This window comes from Rhinolophus hipposideros (genome assembly GCF_964194185.1).
Source record: "Rhinolophus hipposideros genome assembly, chromosome: 3".
Taxonomy (NCBI): Eukaryota; Metazoa; Chordata; class Mammalia; order Chiroptera; family Rhinolophidae; genus Rhinolophus; species Rhinolophus hipposideros.
This window is the reverse complement of record NC_138049.1, coordinates 107,623,056-107,643,097: the sequence shown is the minus strand read 5'-3', so window position 1 is coordinate 107,643,097 and position 20,042 is coordinate 107,623,056. Positions and strand designations below refer to the sequence as shown.

The 20,042-nt window shown below is 56.9% G+C and overlaps 1 protein-coding gene across 7 annotated transcripts; it reads left to right on the top strand.

Annotated features, from left to right (window-relative positions):
- Positions 1-603: 603 nt before the first annotated feature.
- On the top strand, positions 604-18,362 carry DDR1 (discoidin domain receptor tyrosine kinase 1). Of its 7 annotated transcripts, none has more exons than XM_081044007.1 (20): positions 3,222-3,451; positions 4,534-4,692; positions 5,519-5,591; positions 7,207-7,336; positions 7,429-7,531; positions 7,726-7,954; positions 9,315-9,462; positions 9,716-9,824; positions 10,262-10,448; positions 10,559-10,805; positions 11,345-11,440; positions 11,561-11,712; positions 12,627-12,792; positions 13,613-13,723; positions 14,821-15,065; positions 15,237-15,364; positions 15,596-15,814; positions 16,309-16,543; positions 17,122-17,271; positions 17,392-18,362. In XM_081044007.1, the coding sequence occupies exons 3-20, from the start codon at positions 5,547-5,549 to the stop codon at positions 17,530-17,532; spliced, it is 2,841 nt and encodes a 946-aa protein (XP_080900133.1). In that variant the 5' UTR covers positions 3,222-3,451; positions 4,534-4,692; positions 5,519-5,546; the 3' UTR covers positions 17,533-18,362. The 7 variants fall into 7 exon arrangements, 6 of the variants coding, with proteins under 6 accessions (XP_080900137.1, XP_080900133.1, XP_080900134.1 ...); XR_013992999.1 differs by lacking the exon at positions 3,222-3,451 and adding an exon at positions 14,064-14,136 and having other exon boundaries at positions 4,558-4,692; XM_081044011.1 differs by lacking the exons at positions 3,222-3,451; positions 13,613-13,723 and adding an exon at positions 604-693 and having other exon boundaries at positions 5,519-5,574.
- Positions 18,363-20,042: the final 1,680 nt, after the last annotated feature.

The window sequence follows — 20,042 nt, the reverse complement described above, 5'->3', positions numbered from 1 at the left end:
GTGGCTCTTCCCCACCCTTCCACCACAGACCTGAATCTCTTTCCCTCCAGGCTCTCACTTCCTTCTGCAATAGTGCCGGTCACCTGTGCAGCAAGCGCCCCCCAGTGTCTTTCCTGGTCATTGCAGGGACATGAGGCCCACAAAACACTGATGAAAGGTGGTGTTTGCGAGGAAGGGCAGGACTCAGGAGGCCGTTCTGTCTCCCCCTTCTAGGGAAGAGTAAGGAGGAGGGTCTCGGAGAAGTCCTGAGTGGGAAGCAGAAATTTGCCATGGATCTTTTTATGAAGAGCCCTCCCCGACCCATCTCAGAGGCCCTAGAGAGACGACCGAATGATAGGTGAAAATACCAGGAAGACACCTAGCATGTGCACAGCTTTCCTGTAGGAGCTTCCCGTTTCCTCACGGCATTCCTGGCTGAGGGGCTAGGGGAACACACCGGGCAGATGTGGACAGGATTAAGATGGATTAACTCCTCCCCCCTCAGCTGCTGCTCTGCTTTGTGCACCCAACACTGCCACCAGAAACCGCTTTGAAAATAACACAAATCTAGTCACACCATTTCCCAGGGCAAACCCCAAGGCCCTTCCTGCTCACCCTCAGAATAAGCCGAACTACTAATGAGATCTCCTCACCTCACCTTTCTGGGTTTACTCGCCTGGACAGACCCTGTGCTCCAGTCCACCGCCCGTCCAGGTAACCGCGCTCAGGCCTCCCTGCTGCTGTCCCCTCCCATCCGCAGTTGGCGCTCCGCATCCTCTCCCCTCGGGTGCTGTGACAGGCATCCGCTCGGCTCCGGCCCTGCCCCGCCCCTCCACGCCCAGTCATCTTTGACTTTGGGGGATCCTATTTTCCAACCAAGAAATGGAGTACATTGTCCGACAAGGACATTTATACTTCAGAGGGGACAGGTCAGAGTAGTATGTTTAAAATTGCGGCTGAAAACTGAAGGTGATTTCTAGTCTCGGGTACTTCCTGTGGCCACTGGTACAATTGGGGGCAGCCAACTAAGAAACTGGTATTTTGGTTCTCCCCACAGTGCAAAATCCCGAGAGATGGAAGTGAATTGTTAGGGACCCAAGAGGTCCCTAAAGGACCACCCGTCAATTCTAATCTCTCTTCTCCCACCTCATGGCTGTCTGTCCCTTTTGCTTGGACCTTCCCCCTCGGCCGGACCAAACACCCACTGCCTCCGGAGCCTTCAGCCAAAGCCAGCACAGCTTTCCCCCTAGCTGCCTTTCTTGATCTCCCTTTGTTCGGGGGCTCTTTGTCTGCAGTCTCCCTTTGGTTCAGTTTCCCAGTCCTCCGCCTCCCCTCCCTTTCTCCCCGGCCAGACTGCTCCCCCCCTCTCTGCGGGGGCCGGGAGGCTCGGCGAGGGGAGCCCGGCTGGGTTGCCATGGTCACGTTGAAGCTGGGGCAGCTGGCCCGGGCAGCTGCTCCCGGCACCCGAAGGGCGGACAAAGCCAGGCGGCCTTGGCAGTTTCAGACTTGGAGCCCCAAAGGCCTGACACTGGGAGGCTGGGACCCAGAATTGAGCTGGAGGTGAGAAGAAGGAAGCCAGAGCTGAACTGTGAGGGCAGGAGTGGGGACTTAGCTGGGCCCTCCCCTCGAGGGAGGGACCAGGCAGTCCACGCTCTAGGTGTGGTGGGAGGAGGGGAGCTTGGCAGGCCTGGCAGGGAGGAGGGGAAGGATGGAGAATAGAGTTTCACACTGTGGGCTGAGGGTCTAGGATATCCCCAGGGGTAGGTCTGCAGCCTCTGTGTCCTGATGCCCAGAAATAGGTTTCATTCCATCTTTTACCTCTCTCCCCCATGGTCTGTCTCACAGTTGCCCCGTCCTTTTTTAGCCTCTTACTCTTCTCCTCTCCCCATGTCCCTGTGTTTTAACCCCTGGGCCCCAGTCTTCCTCCTCTTCCCCCATCTTTCGGTTTCACTGCAAACCTTTCTTCTGTTCTCTGTCCTTGTTTCTTATACCCTTGGTCTGTCTGTTCACTGCTCAGGGATCTTCACTTTCCTGCCCTCCTCTCCAAGTGTCCCCACCCTTTCCCCTGCCTCCACTCAGTTCACTCGTGCTCAGTCCAGCACTTTCCTCCCCAGACCTCCGGCTTCCATGTCTGCCCGGCGGCCTGCGCTTTATCTCCTTTCCCTTTCCTGTCTGAGCTCCGCTCATCCTTGGCCTCACTGTATCTCCTGCCTGTCTGAGTCCTAGCACCACTGTCCCCGCTTTCTCCATGCCCCAGGCTACCCACAGCTGAGCTCAGTGGCGTCTTTCTCCTCCTTCCACTCGTGGGCCTCAGTTTCCCGTTTGTACCCAGGCCTGACTCACGCCCAGGGCTTTGTCTACCCCCTCACCTGCCCACCACCAGCCAGTTCTCACACGCCCCAGCTGCTGACCCAGCTCGCTTGCCCCAGAGGCAGCTGTACCTCCAGGGAAGGGACTGCAGCTCATGGGCGGCTCATCCGGTTCATCCTCCCTCTCACTGGTCCTGCTGGGCATCCTTGCCCTGGCCAGGTGGCCTGTAGGCCCGAAGCTATTCTCTCCTACACGCCTCTCCTCACATTTTTTTTTCAGTGGTTTCCCCTCCTCTGCGAGGGAAGCCTGCATGGGAGGGCATGGATGGGGGAGGGGAGAGTCATTTGGGGGCTCAGGAGGACACAGGGCCTCTGGAGTTGGGAGTGACACAGGAGATGTGGTGTGGGCTCTGGATAGGTGGGTGGACATTTGGTCTTGGTGCCGCTCTGGGGCCCTGGGATGGCTGGGGTTTCCCTCTCTGGCCCCTGGGAATCTCGGCTCCGGCTCCGGCTCCGAGCCCCGCATTCCCGTCGGCTCCCGCCCCTTTTCCACTGTCACTTGACTCCGCGGGGCCCCAGCCCTGCATCCCTGCCACTCCTCTAGCCCTGGGCGGGTTGAGGTGGGCATCACCGATTAGGAATTTCTCCTGGGGGCGCCATAGGGGGCAAGGGTTTCAAGATTTTATGGTTAACTCTACTATTCGTAATGGGCCCCTCTGTCTGGCACAGCCATGCCACCTGGCCCAGGTCAGCGTGGGCCTGGGGTGTGGAATGTCCCACCGGAGTGTAAGAGCTGCCCAGGTGAGGTTACTAGGGACACCCTGGCCCCACCCCCAGCATGACTCCACCCACCGCCCAGCCTCTCCCGGCCCAGATTCCCCAGCGACCTTACCGTGTCCGAAGGGTAGGTGCTCTGGGGGAACCCTGGGGTTTGGTCAGGGGGGACTATGGGAAGAGGCAATTCTCTGAGTGATCCTGGGCTGTCTGTTAGTGAGTCCCTTAGCAGGTGGGGAACCCTTAGATTTGTGTGTTGTCTCCTGGGTTGGAGCTCGTGCCCATCTGTGCCTTGGCTCTCCCAGGGGCCAGCCTCTTCCTGGTAATCTTTTGTCTGGGTGGGACTTCGTGTTTCTTTCTTGGGACTGGTGTCTGGAACTGCACGTGAGGTAAGTTTATATCTGCTGTGAGGTGCAATGGGGTGGAGCTGTGCAATGGAGAGAGCTTACTGTGCTGGTGACATTAGGGGTCTGCAGGTGGGGTTTGGAGAGGTGGGCCCTGGGAGTGCCCAGTGCACTGAGCACCTCCCAGGACAGCTCTCTGTCCCACCCACCCCACGCAGCAGCTTGCTGTCTGTTGGATTTGTTTACCCAGTCTCCTTGTGTCTGCTTTTCTCTTTGCGCTGTCCCCCACCTCCGCACCACTCATTTTGTAGAGGTCTATCCTTGCCATTGATCAGACCCTCCAACCCCACCAGGTCCAAAGCTGGCTGGTCCTGGGGGAGACCTGCCCTGAGGAGGACTACTGGGCTTTGAGCAGGGAGCCCAGGGCACCAGGGCCTGGGAGCCTGGACTCCAGTAGAGTAGGGAGTAACTGGAAGGCGGAAGTAGAGAGAGGAAGGGGCTAGCAGAGAGGTGCAGGCCAGTCAGGTTCTGGAGCAATGGAGGTTGGGCTGTAGAGTACCAGAGGCCCAGAGGGTGACGGAGAGAAGCAAAGATTGGTATGAAAAGTGGGTCTGGAGGGCTTGGGGGCCTTGTTGGACAGGTGAACCCTGCTCCCTTCCCCCATCCACACTCCTGCTGCTGGGCTAGGCCCTGAGTATGTGGGAACCTGCTCCTTCCCGGTGCCCTGGGGCTGCTCCCCTTCACCTCCCTCTCCAGGAACTGAGCCCAGAAAAGGAGGAGTGGGGGGGGGTCATCCCCTCACGGGGCCTGGGTGTGTGCGAGGCCCCAAGCCGGGCTGCAGCCGGCCGCCCAGGCCTCAGCTCGGCGGGTCTCTCTTGTGGGAAACCTGGAGGGGTGGGTGAAGGGAGCTGTGGACACCGCACCGCGGGAGGGGACCGCAGGGTGGTTACCAGGGAGGCTGGGCCTGGGGATGTGGGTGGGCGGGGCCCGGCGTGGGAGCGGCGGGGAGGGCCGCGGCGGGAGCGCGCCGAGCAGGGGGAGCCGGCGGGGAAGAGGGAGGGGGGCCAGGCGAGGGAGGCGGCGCCTGGGCCAGAGCCGCCCAGCCCTGGCTCCTCTCCCCGGAACAGGCCCCCGACAGCTGCTCTGGGAGCCGCCGCCGACACCCGAGCCCCGCCGGCGCCTCCACTCCCGTTCCCGTCTCCCGCCGCCTCCCTCCCCTGCCGGGACGCCGCCGCCGCGGCCGCACTCCGGGCCGGACGCCTGGGTCGTGGGAAGAACGATGAGAGGTAGGGAGAACGGCGGAGGGCGAGCGCGGCGGCCGGAGGGTGGGGGCCGCCCCGAGAGGCGGGACGTTCCCGCTGCACTTGGTTGTGCGGCTCCTCCAGTCCGTCCCCGCTCGCCTCCCCGGTGCTCTGGCTTACTGTCTGCAAACGCAGGAACCTCCTGACCTCGGGAAAGTGTGTTCCAGCTTAGAGGAAGGACCTCCCTTACTCAGTATGGAAGACAGGTGCTCTTATGTGGCCCCACTGAATCATCTCCTCCTCCCTCGGAGAAGTGGACCCGCCCTCCCACCTGGCCAGTCCCTGCTGCCTCCACCCAACCAGCTCCCCTTTGGGCAACCTGACCAATGCCCAGCAGAGAGGTACTGGCAGCCTGACCCGCCAGTGGCAGCCAGCCGCTCAGCCACACTGGATGGCCAGCTGGTTCTGCCGAGAGATGATGAGCACCTCCCTCAGTGTCCCTACCCCCACACCTTCTCCCCAGCCTTCACCCCACAGGTCCCCTGCTGGCTGGACATTCTTTTTCAGCACCTCCACCCCAGCCAGATTCTGGTGCTCAGACTCACTGTTGCTGAGGGCACGTAGGTGTGTCCAGACTTGAGTGGTACAGTGAAGACAGGTGAAAGCAGAATGGGGGATGGATGGCTCATCCTTACTGCTACTCCAGCTTCCAAGTTCCCACCCCCTGACTTCTCTCTGGCTTGGTCACTGTGTGTATTAGGTGATGTGCCCCAGTTCTATGGGGATCCTGCCCTCTAGGGCCAGAGTGTGTGTGTCTTCCACAGTTCTCCGATCACAGGAGCATGTGGTGTCTGTCATTTCATGTTCACAGGTGTCTGAAGATGGTTCTTCACTAAGTGATGGGCTTGGACTTTAAAGAAGACCAAGGTGTGGATGGAGCCGATGTGTGTATGAGCGTCTGTGTTTGCCCTGGCTGGGTGGGAGTCTATATGTGTAATGAGTTCATGTGGATGTCACATATGTCTGTTACTGAAAGCCTAGGAGAGGCCGTCTGTGAGACACAGAGGTGTGTGTGCTACAGCTAGCCTGCGTTCACAGCAGGCTCTGTCAGTCCTTGTGTCTGACCATGTGTGTGCGTGTGTTTGTGGATATACAGAGCTGTGTGGGTGTTGTCTGTGGTGGGGTAGGGGTAGGGGTTGGGAGAGGAGGTGAAACCTGCCTCAGTGTCTGGCCCCTGGTGTGTAATTGGTTATAATGGGGCAGGGTGGGGTGGGGTTGGGGTAGGTCTTCTGGAGGGGGTGTCAGAGGATTGCCCCAGGCAGCTGTACAGTTCTCTGCTGGGTTCTGTGCTGCTCTATTTACCTCTTGCTTTGTGTTTCTCGCCCTGCCTCCCCCTGCCTCCTATCCTCTGCCTGTCTTTGTATCTGTGCCCGGGCTTCTCTTGCTCCGTCTGGCTCTGATGACTCATCCGGGATAGGCATGAAGGTTACTCAGGGGAACAAGGGCCCGCTGTTCCCCACAGTGGTGGGGGTGGAGAGTGGCACCCAGGAATTCCAGGCCCCTGCTGCCGGCTCCTGGACCCCCAAGGGACCAGGCATGTTGCCTCCGGTTCTAGCTCTCCTTTGATAGCAGGATGCCCCCCGCAACTCAGTCAGCCCCCTCAGCTGCTGCTTCAGAGCTGTGGGGTCTCAGCTGCCTCTTACATTCCTGCCCCAGAGCATTGTGGGAGCAGCTGGAGGAGGACAAAGGGATGGGGGAGTATCCCCCACTCCTACCTCCTGGGGTGACCTGGCTTCCCTGTCTTTAGACCCGCCCTCATCTCCCAGGCAACTCAGCCTTTTCCTCCGCCCTGGGCTCTTCCTTCAGAGGCAGCCCCCTTCAGAAAGTGGGAACTGGGGGGACAGGTGGTCTGCTTTTAGGAAGGGAAGGCAGGGCAGGGAGAGCTGGGGTATGAGGGGTGGAGCTAGGGGTCCCTCAGGATTCCAGGGTCTGGAGGAGAGGACAGGTCAGAACAGCCTTTCCTGCACTGGGCTGGGGAGGGTAGTTCCAGTTCACAAGGAGGTTTCAGTTGGAAAGGTCTTAAGTGGGGGAAAAGCTGCTTGGTCCCAGTGAGGAAGAGCAGGAGTTTTCAAACATTCATGGGCACAGATCACTGGGGGATTGTGTTAAAATACAGATTCTGACTAAGCAGGTCTCTGGTGGGCCTGAGACCCTAAATTTCTCCCAAGCTCCCAGGTGCTGCCTAGGTGACTGGTAGAGGGACCACACCGGGCCTAGCAGGGCTACAGGGGACTGTGAGGTTGGAAGGAGTTGGGGGTCCCCAATTGTCTTTGAATTCTGGGCACCTTGGTGGGCAGGAGACCAGCGTTTAGCCCAGTGTCTGGCACATGAGAAGCATTCTAAAAATATAGCTGATGCTGTCAAACAACTCCCATTGTCATTTTACTGCTGTTATCCCCACAGTTGCCCATTCTGACCCTCTGTCTACTATGGCTGGCTGTGACCCGGTCTCCCGGATTGCCCTTTAACTTACCCCCCTACCCAATTTGTCCCTTACAGAGATGCTGCCCCCACCTCCCTAGGCCCGAGGGATCAGGAACTATGGGGCTAGGGGTCCTCTCATCTCCGCTACTGCTGCTGTTCCTGGTGGCAACTGGAGATGCTGATATGAAGGGACATTTTGACCCTGGTGAGGAGACTGGCTGCTGGGTCCCTGAGGGCTGGGGCTTGGGAGACAGAGAGTCAGGCGCCTTGACCCTCTATGTGCCTGTTTTCACCCAGCCAAGTGCCGCTATGCCCTGGGCATGCAGGACCGGACCATCCCGGATGGGGACATCTCTGCCTCCAGCTCTTGGTCAGACTCCACTGCTGCTCGCCACAGCAGGTATCTGGCACAGCGGGGCTGCCCTGGAGGGAACTCCTGGGGCCTCTATTCCAAGCCCTCTGCTCAAGCCAGGTGGCTTCTGAGAGGGCCAATGCCAAGGAAACCCCCACAGTCCTTGGGGGGGGGCTTCAAATACTAAAGCCAGAGGCAGACGCAGGGCCAGATGTTCCCCGTGACCTCCTGCCTCCTCCTAGGCTGGAGAGCAGCGACGGGGATGGGGCATGGTGCCCTGCAGGGCCGGTCTTTCCCAAGGAGGAGGAGTACCTGCAGGTGGACCTGCGGCGGCTGCACCTGGTGGCTCTGGTGGGCACCCAGGGGCGGCATGCTGGGGGCCTGGGCAAGGAGTTCTCTCCCAGTTACCGGCTGCGGTACTCCCGGGATGGCCACCGCTGGATGGACTGGAGGGACCGCTGGGGTCAGGAGGTGAGGCTGAGAGGGATAACACCTGGGAAGGGTAGCTGTCCTCTCTAGCTGCACATGAAATGCCACCTGTCCACTGACAGTTCTCCAGTTCATACCCTCTCCTGCCCTCGAGCTCCATGTAGTGAGGCACGCCTGACCAGCTGCCGGACCTTGCCATCTAGATGTCGATGAGTGTCCTGAACTTGCCGTCAACTTCCCCAGCAGAACTTGAGTCCCATTCCCATCCCAAGCCTGTTCCAGCCCCAGTGTTCTCCAGCTCAGGAAATGGTACCACCATTTGCCCAGTTGTTCAGGTTGAGAGCTAAGATGATAGCTCTGGTTCCTCTTGTTCTCTCACTTCCTACTTCCAGTGCCTTAGCAAGTCCAGTCTGTTAACCTCCACGATGTGTCCTGAATCCAACCGCTTCCCACCCTCCCCGCCACCCTCCCCGCTTAGATGAAGGCCGGCTGTAGTCTCCACACTGTTCTCCCTGCTTCTGCCCTTTCCTGCCTGAAGTCGGGTCTCACCCTAGAGGCTACATCCAGTGTACCTCAGAAAATGCGAGACAGGAGCCGCACATCTGACTCACAGCCCTCAGTGCTCCTCACTCTGTCAGAATGAAAGCTGAGCTCCTTCTTTAGTCTGAAGCTGGGCCTGCCTTAGCCCCTGCTGCATCTCTTCCTCTTGCCTCCTGTTCTTGCCTCACTGGTTTTCTTGCTGTTCCCGGAACAAGCTAGGGCTCATCCCACAGCTGTGGGACAATTTCACTTGCTGTTCTCTGTGCCTGGAAAGCTCCCATGTCCAAGGTTCTTCCTCACTCCATTCAGTGTCCCCCTCTACCCCCACCCCCCATGGCACCTCCTCAGAGAGCCTTTTCTGACCTCCCGCTGCTGCTCTGGCCCACATCCAGCCTCTTGTTCTTCACAGCTGCTTCTCCTAGGGAACTGTCTTATAGGGGAAAGGCTGGTGCTCACCACTGAGAATGTGCCTTGGGGCACAGAGGGCTCTGGGCCAATGCCTGTGGAGTGAACAGGGGGTGGGGGAAGCTTGAAGCTGGGGTGCAGAGCTGTGAGGACTGGGTGGAATCCGGCACAATGAGATGAGTGGCTTTGGGACAAATGGATGGAGCCAGGCAAGAAGTGGGAGAGCTGACACTGGAGTAGGAGAACAGACCATCAGCTGAGAGTGGTGTCAGAGGTCTGTGCTGTAGCTCCTCGATTTCCAAATGCCTGGCAGCCCCACAGCCTGTGTGCTTGGCGCCCCCCCTTCATGGGTCGCTGTGTGGCTATTGTGGGTTGGGCCCGAGAGCAGCTGGTGATGAGGAAGTTAAATCTGACCTGGAGCATTTCCCACCGATCTACCCTGTTTCCTGGCCCACAGGTGATCTTAGGTAATGAGGACCCTGGGGGAGTGGTGCTGAAGGACCTGGGGCCACCCATGGTGGCCCGACTGGTTCGCTTCTACCCCCGGGCTGACCGGGTCATGAGTGTCTGTCTGCGGGTGGAGCTCTATGGCTGTCTCTGGAAGGGTGAGTTGTTCAGCGTTCTTGCCCCTGATAATTCATTTCCTGTCCTGGGGAGAGGGGCGTGGGCTTGGGGAGAGGGGCATCCAAGATCCTCTTTCTCCTGTCGGGAAGCGGTCACTGAGTGAGGAGGAGACTGGCCAGCATTGTGTCCTCCATGCCAGTGTGTCTGTGGGGGGTGGTATGAGAAAGGGGACTGCTGCAGGGGTGGGGGACAGAGGCTAGGATCTCTTACACCCCTCCTCCTGCCCTGCCCCAGATGGACTCCTGTCTTACACGGCCCCCGTGGGGCAGACGATGTACCTAGCTGAGGCTGTGCCCCTCAACGACTCCACCTACGATGGACACACCACACACACAGCTGGCGGGTGAAAACAGCAGACTTTGCAGGACACAGAGCCTGGGTTGGGAGGGAGGACCAAGTGGGTGGGGTGGGGGTTGGTATTTCTGGTCTGTGAGATGGAAGAATGGGGAGGGGGATGGATTAGATGGGTCCTTAAGGGACAGAAGCAGGATTGAAAGGTAACAAGGCAACCACTAGTTCATGTGATGCTTTGTATGAATTAGAAGAAGGTACCCCTTTGCTAACACATGTTGGATTTTGTCACAATAAATACCACACCATAGGGTAAATGGTGTGTGCTTTGTGCAGCATGTGACTCAGAGTACCCATCATAGTCTTGGGGATGGGAAGAGAGCCGCCTGAGGTTGGCCAGGCCACTGCCTGGGTCGGGGTTGCAGAGCACCTGCACAGGCGACACTTCCTTCTCTTCCAATGTCCTCTTCCTGGGCCCCTCCTCTTTAGGCTGCAGTATGGAGGTCTGGGCCAGCTGGCAGATGGTGTGGTGGGGCTGGATGACTTTCGCAAGAGCCAGGAGCTGCGGGTCTGGCCAGGCTATGACTACGTGGGTTGGAGCAACCTCAGCTTCCCCAGCGGCTATGTGGAGATGGAGTTTGAGTTCGACCGACTGAGGGCCTTCCAGGCCATGCAGGTAAGGATAGCCAGCGCCCAGGCAGGGCTCTGAGACCAGGGAGGGTGACCCTGGGGAGCTCACTGGGCTCTCCAGGCCTTGAACCTGTGTCCCTCCTTCCCTCCCCCCAGGTTCACTGTAACAACATGCACACCCTGGGAGCCCGCCTGCCTGGTGGGGTGGAGTGTCGCTTCAAGCGGGGCCCGGCCATGGCCTGGGAGGGCGAGCCGGTGCGCCATGCCCTGGGGGGCAGCCTGGGGGACCCCAGAGCCCGAGCTGTGTCAGTGCCACTGGGCAGCCGCGTGGCCCGCTTTCTGCAGTGCCGTTTCCTCTTTGCTGGGCCTTGGTTGCTCTTCAGTGAGATCTCCTTCATCTCTGGTAAGCCCCTGCTGTGGGCTCAGTGCCCAACCTCTGCCACCCTTCAGTGCTCCAAGGTACCCCGCCCTGACCCCATATGTACCCATTACCCATGAGACTTCCCAAGCCATTTGAACCCCTTCCTCCCCCTTCTCCCTCATCTGTTTCTGTCTTTTCTTTATGAGCCTTTCACGCAGGACTGATGTTGAACGAGTATGACAGTGCTGCCTATTAAAATATTGAAATACTGTGCGCAGGTTGGGAAATAGCCTCTTCTCTAAACTTCCTGATATCAGGATCCCCGCCCTGCTTTCCACCCCAGCCCCAGCCCTACATCTCCCCACAATCCAGCAACTGAAAGGTTGCCGTGCACCACAGCCAGGCGCCTCCAGACCCCTAGGACCTTATTCACACCCCCCTTCTGATTGGCTGGGACACGAGTTGAGTATCAACACTGCTCCCACTCGCGCTGGGTGACTGAGTTCCCTGGGTCTCCTGCAGTATGTCTCCCTGCGTCTCTCCTCCTGTCTGATTCCCTGTCTTCTCTCCCTTCTCCCCAGATGCGGTGAACGACTCCTCACCGGTGCTGCGGGGAACCTTCCCACCAGCCCCCTGGTGGCCACCTGGCCCACCTCCCACCAACTTCAGCAGTTTGGGTGAGCAGCCCTGGGGCCTCCTCCCTCCTCCGGGTGGGTCCTGTGCCACCGCTCCTCCCTGGGCACCCTCCAGCTTGGGTGAGAAGCCTCCTGCTGTCCTGACCCCCCTGCCTCCACCAGAGCTGGAGCCCAGGGGCCAGCAGCCCGTGGCCAAAGCCGAGGGGAGCCCGACGGCCATCCTCATCGGCTGCCTGGTGGCCATCATCCTGCTGTTGCTGCTCATCATCGCCCTCATGCTCTGGCGGCTGCACTGGCGCAGGCTCCTAGGCAAGGTGGGCGGGGCAAAGTGGGCGGGGCAAGGTAGGGGCAATGGGCGGGGCAAGGTGGGCGGGGCAAGGTAGGGGCAGTGGGCGGGGCAAGGTAGGGGCAGTGGGCGGGGCAAGGTGGGCGGGCCACGGGTCTGCAGAGTTGGGGTCCCTGGGGACCCCGAGCACAACCTAACTAGAGTAGTTGCGGGAGGGCTTAGTAAAGAGACCACTTATAAAAGTGAGGGTGGAGCACATGGAAATCAAGAGGAGTAGTGCAGTTCCCCAGGGCTAGACACCACAGAGCAGTCACCATCAGGCACCATGGGACATCCCCCCCACCCTTCCTGCCCCAGGACTCGAGAGGAGGCTGCATTTACCAGAATCTGGGAGTGAGTCTATGGAGAGGGCGCCTCCAGGGGCGGCAGACTTGGGTTCAGGAATGCAACTAGCCTGAGTCCACCCCTCAGGGAGGGGCTGGGAGAATAATCACCCTGATGTCACTTGCCACCCTCACTTTCCACCATCACTTTGCACCACCCCTCCAAGCTCCTGCTGGGGCTCCTCTCTGGCCAACCCAGACCCCACCTGTGGATGCAGTCCACACTGGTCAGCCTCTTGGGACAGAAGATGTGTGGGAAAAGGTGGAGATTGGAGCTGGAGGAGTGAGAAGTCTGGCACATCCCAAACCCGTAGCTTTTGGTTGCTAATCCCTGGTGGTGACGAGCATTATTATGGGCCAGTCAGATTCGGATGGGATATCATGGAATTCACTTAAATGCTCTTGATCCTGTTTCTTTACCTGTGAAATGAATAGTAGATACCACTGCAGGACTATTGTGAGGACCGAAGGAGAGAACATGAGTATAGCATTTAACAAAGAGCTGGGATGTACGAGTTAAGCAGTAACACACCTCACATTTTACCTTCCCCATGACAAGGCTGAGCGTCGGGTATTAGAAGAGGAGCTGACAGTTCATCTCTCTGTCCCTGGGGACACCATCCTCATCAACAACCGCCCAGGCCCTCGAGAACCACCCCCTTATCAGGAGCCCCGGCCTCGTGGGAATCCACCCCACTCTGCTCCCAGTGTCCCCAATGGCTCTGGTAAGACCTGCCTTGTTCCAGTTCTACCTCACTTCTCTGCCTGTTTTCTTATTGTGTTCCTTTCCCACTCCTTTCCCATTCCCTTTTTTTCCTGTCTTCCCCAGTTTCAACTCATTTTATATCTGTGCCCCTGGTCACCACCCACTATATCATTCCATGTCCCTACCATATAATCTCCCTCAAGAATTTCCCATGTATTACCCATAATCCCCAGGGTCTCATCCTGTCTCTGTATTCTATCTTCTCTGTTGTGCCCTCTCATTGTGTCTTCCTGGCCCCGCTCCTTTCTCCTAGACTCACTATGTTCCTTCCTTTCTTCCTTCCATCTATCCATCCATCCATCCATCCATCCATCCATCCATCCATCCATCCGTCATGCATCCGTCTATCTATATTCACACATCATTCATTCATTCATCATGTATCTCATTTATCCATCTATCCATCCATCCATCATCTGTCCATCTATCCATTCATTTATCCTATCCATCATGTATTCGTCCATTCATCCATCCATCTAACCATTCATCCATCACCCACCTATCCATCCATCTATCCATATATATTCATATATCCATTCATCCAACCATCCATTAATTTATCATCTATCCATCATCTATTCATTTATCCAGCCATCAATCTATCCATCCATTCATTATCCATCTAGCTACCCAGCACTCTTCAGATCCTTGTTTTATCCTGTCTCTCTTACTGCATTCGTTCCCGTCAGCCCTGGTCTTGCCCTATTCCTGGTCTCCCTGTCTGTCTAGCCTTGAGTCTCATCCCTTCCCCGTGTCTCCCCCCCTCCTTCTCCCGACAGCGTTGCTGCTCTCCAATCCGGCCTACCGCCTCCTTCTGGCCACTTACGCCCGTCCCCCTCGAGGCCCGGGCCCCCCCACACCCGCCTGGGCCAAACCCACCAACACCCAGGGTAAGCCCCTCTGCCCCTGGGCTCTGCCAGGCTCCCCGGACCTCTACTGGGGCAGGGAAACGTCCTCACACCTTGCACTCCGTCCTCTCCTCACTGTGGCCTCTTTTGCTCTCCTGAGTTCCCACAGAAGACGCTCTTGTGCCCTTAGCTCTCCTCTGCTGCTGCTTGCTCCTTTTTAAGGCCTTCCCCTTGAGCTGAGGAGTAGAAAGCTCGCTGGTTCTCAGCTCTGCCCTCTCCTCCTCTTCCACCCCATCTCTTCAGCTCTCCAGAGCCAGAGAGGAGGTTTCGGTGGTGGCCCAGGTTCTCCTGTAACTCCTCCTTTGTTCTCCCCTCTCTCTAGAGCTGCAAGGAGGGCCTCTCACCCTGGGTGCTTGCCTTCTCCCCCCATGTGTCCTCTCTCTGCAGTCCCAGAGGTGAAGGCTCATGCCCCTGCCCTCTCTGTCTGCTCTCCCTCCCCTTGGTGTTGCTTTCTCATTGTCACCCTTCTCCAGGGCTCAGAGGGGACAGCTCTGCCTCCTCTCTTTTGTCTGTAGACCCCTTGTTGTGCGGGCCTTGAGGAACTGTTCCCCTACCCTCTCTGTGTGCCCGTCTCTGCTTGTCTTTGAGCTTGGTGTGTTGGGTCAGGGAGGGTTTGGATAACCATGGCAGGGAGGGGCCAAGGCTGAAAGTGGGGGGGGGGGGGCGGGGGGGAACATCTAAGTGAAAGGGAGAGGCTGGCAGTGAGTGGGACAAAGGTTTGGAAAGTGGAGGGTGACCGTCCTCCTTCAAATGGTGAGAAGAGCAATTCCTCTTCTAGACAAGACTTACGTCATGGTCTCTTGGGATGTGCTGGGATTCCTAGAGAATAAAGACTTTATGATACTTTTTGCTCAACCATCTCCAGTGCCCTGAAAACTCTGGAATGGCTAACTCTCATCCCATGCCAGTGTCTCCTCTGGTTTGAGGGTGGTGAGTGGAATACCAGGAAGATGATGGAGGGTAGACCCAGTCTCACCCAGCTGGGAGACAGGGCGCCCCTGGGAGGCGGGGTGTGGAGGACACCGCTTTCAGGGGCTATTCCTGATGCCTCTCCTGTCTTCTTTCCCTCACCCCTCCAGCCTGCAGTGGGGACTACATGGAGCCTGAGAAGCCAGGCGCCCCGCTTCTGCCCCCGCCTCCCCAGAGCAGCGTCCCCCATTATGCCGAGGCTGACATTGTCACTCTGCAGGGCGTCACCGGGGGCAACACCTATGCTGTGCCCGCGCTGCCCCCAGGGGCAGCTGGGGATGGGCCCCCCAGAGTGGATTTCCCTCGGTCACGGCTCCGCTTCAAGGAGAAGCTTGGCGAGGGCCAGTTTGGGGAGGTAAGGAGGATCCTGCTGGCCCTCAGTAGAGTCTGAGTCTATGTGGGGCTTGGAAGCCATGCCCACACATCCCCCTGGGCCAGAAACCTGTTGTCTGTGACTGTTACTCCAGTTGACTCTGTGACCTTGGTGAACCTTGTGACCATCTAGCAAATGACTTTCTTTCTCCAGGTGCACCTGTGTGAGGTAGAGAGCCCTCAAGATCTGGTCAGTCTTGATTTTCCCCTTAATGTGCGCAAGGGACACCCCTTGCTGGTAGCTGTCAAGATCCTACGGCCGGATGCCACCAAGAATGCCAGGTGAGGACCAGGGATGGCCTCTGCAAGAAGGGAGGGGTGGTCATGACGAGAGGGGTACTCCAGAGAGAAAACGGTAGGGACAACTGAGGGGTGTCTGGTAAGGAGGTTCCCTATTCAGGCCCCACATCGCCAGAGAGAACATGTGTGCCTGGTGGGGCTCTGGTCCGCGCGCGTGGGGGAAGGGCAGGTCAGTCCCTCAGTGTCCCCACTACCTTTTCCCCGCCTCTGCAGGAACGATTTCCTGAAGGAGGTGAAGATCATGTCGAGGCTAAAGGACCCAAACATCATCCGGCTCCTGGGCGTGTGTGTGCAGGACGACCCCCTCTGCATGATTACCGATTACATGGAGAACGGCGACCTTAACCAGTTCCTCAGCGCCCACCAGCTGGAGGACAAGGCGACTGAGGGGGTCCCTGGGGATGAGGAGGCTGCACAGGGGCCCACTATCAGGTACCCACTTACCCAGGCTGGCTCTTCCTTCACAGTTCCCAAGAGGGTCTCCTCTCCCCTTGCTCCAGCCTGGTGGCAAAGAGGGGAGCAGGGGCTGACGAGGCAAGTTGAGTCCAGGCGAGGGCCTGGGATGGGGAACATGCTCATCCACGAACTGGAAGGGCAGAAAGGCTGGACTACAATGACTACAGTGAGGGTGTTGAAGGGACGTGCAGCTGCCAGGAATTTCCCCATGCCCACTGTCACCCTCACTGCCCGAGTCCAGATCGGGTTGCGTAATAAAAGTGCTCGCTCTGGGGTCGGATGAGCCAAAGAAAAGTTGCGTGGGCACCTATCTGCTAGCCTCCTCCTGGGCCTCCCCTCTCTGTGTGGGAAGTCAGGAAGTCGATGTCGCCTGGTCATGGGGAAGGAGCTGCACCTCCTCTCCTGGGAATCTGTGAGGTGGGGACGACCAGGGCTGCCCCCCACCATCTGCCTTTGACTCCCGTACTCAGCTACCCGATGCTGTTGCACGTGGCGGCCCAGATCGCTTCCGGCATGCGCTATCTGGCTACACTCAACTTTGTGCATCGGGACCTGGCCACGAGAAACTGCCTGGTTGGGGAAAATTTCACCATCAAAATTGCCGACTTCGGCATGAGCCGGAACCTCTACGCCGGGGACTACTACCGCGTGCAGGGCCGGGCGGTGCTGCCCATCCGGTGGATGGCCTGGGAGTGCATCCTCATGGTGAGGGGCCCGAGAGGCAGGCAGGGCGGGCCACGGACTGCCACTTGGAGCTCTAGTATCACTCAGTCACTTGCCTTTCCTGAACTGCAGTTTCTGCAGCTATAAAGTGAGGGTTTGGTCCAGTGCTCTGTAAGGTTTCCTCTGACCCAGGGACTGGAGAAAGCAGGGAGCTATGGCATGATGGGATAGGGTCCAGGAGCCAAGAGTGGGTACGAGAGGTGGAGCCAGGGTAACAGAGCAAGAGAAACAGAGGGAGAGATGAGGCTAGAGATAGGTGGAAATGAGTTGGGAGCTACTCAGGACCGGAAGTTGGGGGGCAGGAGGATGGAAAGGAAGGACAGTCAAAGAGGGAAGAGGTGAGAGGGAGACGACTAGAGCCCGAGAAAGAAGGCAGAGGCTGAGGGAGGGAGGGAGGGACAGGCATTGGGAAACAGCCAGCTGCGGAGAGTGGAGCACCCAGGGTTGGGAGTCAGGCTGGGCAAGTGCTGAGTGCACGTGACCTTCTGTGGGGAAGGGAGGAGGGTCTGTGTTGCCTGTGTTGCCTGAAGTCTCTGCCTGTTGCCTTATCCATGTACCAGGGGAAGTTCACGACTGCGAGTGATGTGTGGGCCTTTGGGGTGACTCTGTGGGAGGTGCTGATGCTCTGCCGAGCCCAGCCCTTCGGGCAGCTGACCGATGAACAAGTCATTGAGAACGCAGGGGAGTTCTTCCGGGACCAGGGCCGGCAGGTCAGAGCAGACGGGAGCCTGGAAGATGGGGCCAGGGGGCTGGGAGGGCCAGAGCCTGTCATCTTGGGACTGAAGAACCTTTGTTCCCTGCCTTTCGTCCACACTGCTGCCACTATGTAGGTATACCTGTCACGGCCACCTGCCTGCCCACTGGGCCTGTATGAGCTGATGCTTCGGTGCTGGAGCCGGGAGCCTGAGCAGCGACCACCCTTTTCCCAGCTGCACCGGTTCTTGGCAGAGGATGCACTCAACACAGCGTGAATCATGACCCCCAGCCACCCCTCCCTCCTCAGGAAGGGTTTCGGGGAAGCCAGTGGCACAAAGAAGAGGAGCTAATGGCACCTCCACTCTCCTCCTAACTGTCCTTCACCTCTGAGAGAGGGGCAGTGTGACCGAAGGTGGGCTGGGCCTGCCAGGAAGCTGATGACCTCCCTTCCTCATGCCCCCTTCCTGCTCCTCTTCTAGAAGCTTCTGCCACCCACCCAGCTGGCCCTGTGGATGGGACTGTCTCGGACCTCTTCTAGCCATCCCTTGGGGGAGGGTGGGGGCAAATACAGGGCAGACACTGGACATGGCCCCCTGGAGCACGTGGGCCCCTTTGGACAACACTGGTTCCTGGAGGGAAGGCTGTGCCCCCCCAGCTCTCTCTTTCCGGTACACACTGGACCCCACTGGCTGAGAATTTGTGGAGTGAGGAGGACAAAACCGGGAGAAAGATGTCCCCTTGTGCCTACTCCTGGAATTGTCCTCAGCTCTGGCTTCTCCCGCCCCGTCCTCTGAAACACTGGACCTGGGCTTGATCCCTGCCCCCAAACCCCACCTCCCATCTGCCATGTTGTAGCTAGAACTTCTCTAAGCCTGTATGTTTCTGTGGAATAAATACTGGGATTAGGGGGAAAGAGGGAGCAAAGGCCTAGGGCCCGGGGGTTGGATATCTCTATCATAGCTGCCACATTGGTTTTTCTATAATCACTTGGGTTTGTACATTTTTGGGGGGAGAGAGAGATTTTTACACTAATATATGGATCTAGCTCAATGCAATTTTAATCCCCTGCACTAGGCAGGTAATAATAAAGGTTGAGTTTTCCACAGCTATGAGTAAGTTTCTTGTGGTTTTGGTAAAATCTGCCTCCTGCCCTTCCCTTCCCCCATCCCATTTTCTTCTCATTTTCCTCCTCCCCGTTCCATTTCCTACCACGTATTTTGCCCAACATAGTGTTCTGTGTCTCTATAAGCCAGGTCCTTGCCTGTGGGACCTGAGGTCCCACATGAATGTATGAACCTTGTCAACTCCAACACAAGCTCTGCAGGAGGCTGGGAGGGAGGTGGATTAGGCCTCAGGTCTTAACCTCGTTTCACCCATTGACCCCTGTGGCAGCCTGGCAAGATCTGATTCCGCCTCAGAATTATGTTTTAAAACCCATTAAAAGGAGTGTGTGTATGTATAGATATATGATTATAGAGGAAGTCAATTGAAATAATTTACAAAAATGTTAAAAAATTATAAACGTAGTTCTTTTAAATATATTTAATAACAAGAGCTAGCAACAACTACTGACATTTCCAAGTAGTATAATGATAAAGGACATTCTGAGATTTCTACAACTACAGTGAGATGAAAATAGCTGTGATGTCTATTAATATAAATCACACGCTAACACTACTGAGGGTTTTGCTCACATTCATGCTTAGAGGGAATGCTAAATTTCAGTTAGAGGTTGATAAAAATAGAGGTGTCTTTTTTTTCCTAGCCCACATTCTAGGACATGCCCCCCCCCCCCAAGGGGTCTGGAAATCCCCAGTGGAGAATCCCTGGCTTAGACTGATAGAGTGTGTAAATCACCCAATGGGTGTGAGCTGTCTCGCTGGGAGCCAGAAGCAAGAGCGTAAATGATCTCAGGCTTGGAAGGATGAGCCAAAACCACGAAAAAAAAAAACATTTCACAAAGTTAGAAAGAAAAAGAAAAATCAGTTGCAAATATTAGGAAAGACATGATGGTAGTTCATGTGAAACAAGGTCATGGTTGATAGTCACAAAATGAGCCAACAGGATAATGAGAATAAAAATAAAGAATTTAACACACAATGGGATTTATAGATGATATAATACAGAATTGTACACCTGAAATCTATGTAAATTTACTAACAATTGTCACCCCAATAAATCTAATTAATTAAAAAAAAAGAGTCAATCTAAAAAATAAAGACAATTTAATCTTAGGTTGAATTATAGGCCGTTGGGGTCCAGGACACAGATCTGAGTCCTGAAACCTACGCTGGCCAGATCACTGTGACCCATGATTTAAGACTGACAGGTCAAGAGTTTAGAAGCCAGAATGCATAATGGTGAGCAATGGAAGCCATGCAGTGAGCGGAGAACTCCCACATCTCTAGCTCAGAATTCTCTTAGAAGCGCTAAACCTGTGCAACCACCTAGAGGTCCACAGGAAGTGCAAATCCTGTCAGTCTCAGCATATCCAAGCTGGCCCCTCCCACGTCATCTCCTGGGTCACTGAATAGCAGCACTATCCACTCAGTTGCACAAGCCAGAAATCTGGGGATCATCCTCGACACCTTTTTCCCCTACTCTCCTCTCACAAATCCAGTCTATCACGAAGCTCTGTCGATTTTGCTTCCCCACTTTCCCTTCAATCCCTCATTTCTTTCCGTCTCCATCTTGCCTGATCTCTCCTAGCATCTGTTACTGCTCCTCTCCAGTTTGCTCCCTCTCTGCCCTGCAGCCAGAGTGACCTTGAAAACACAGAAATCCA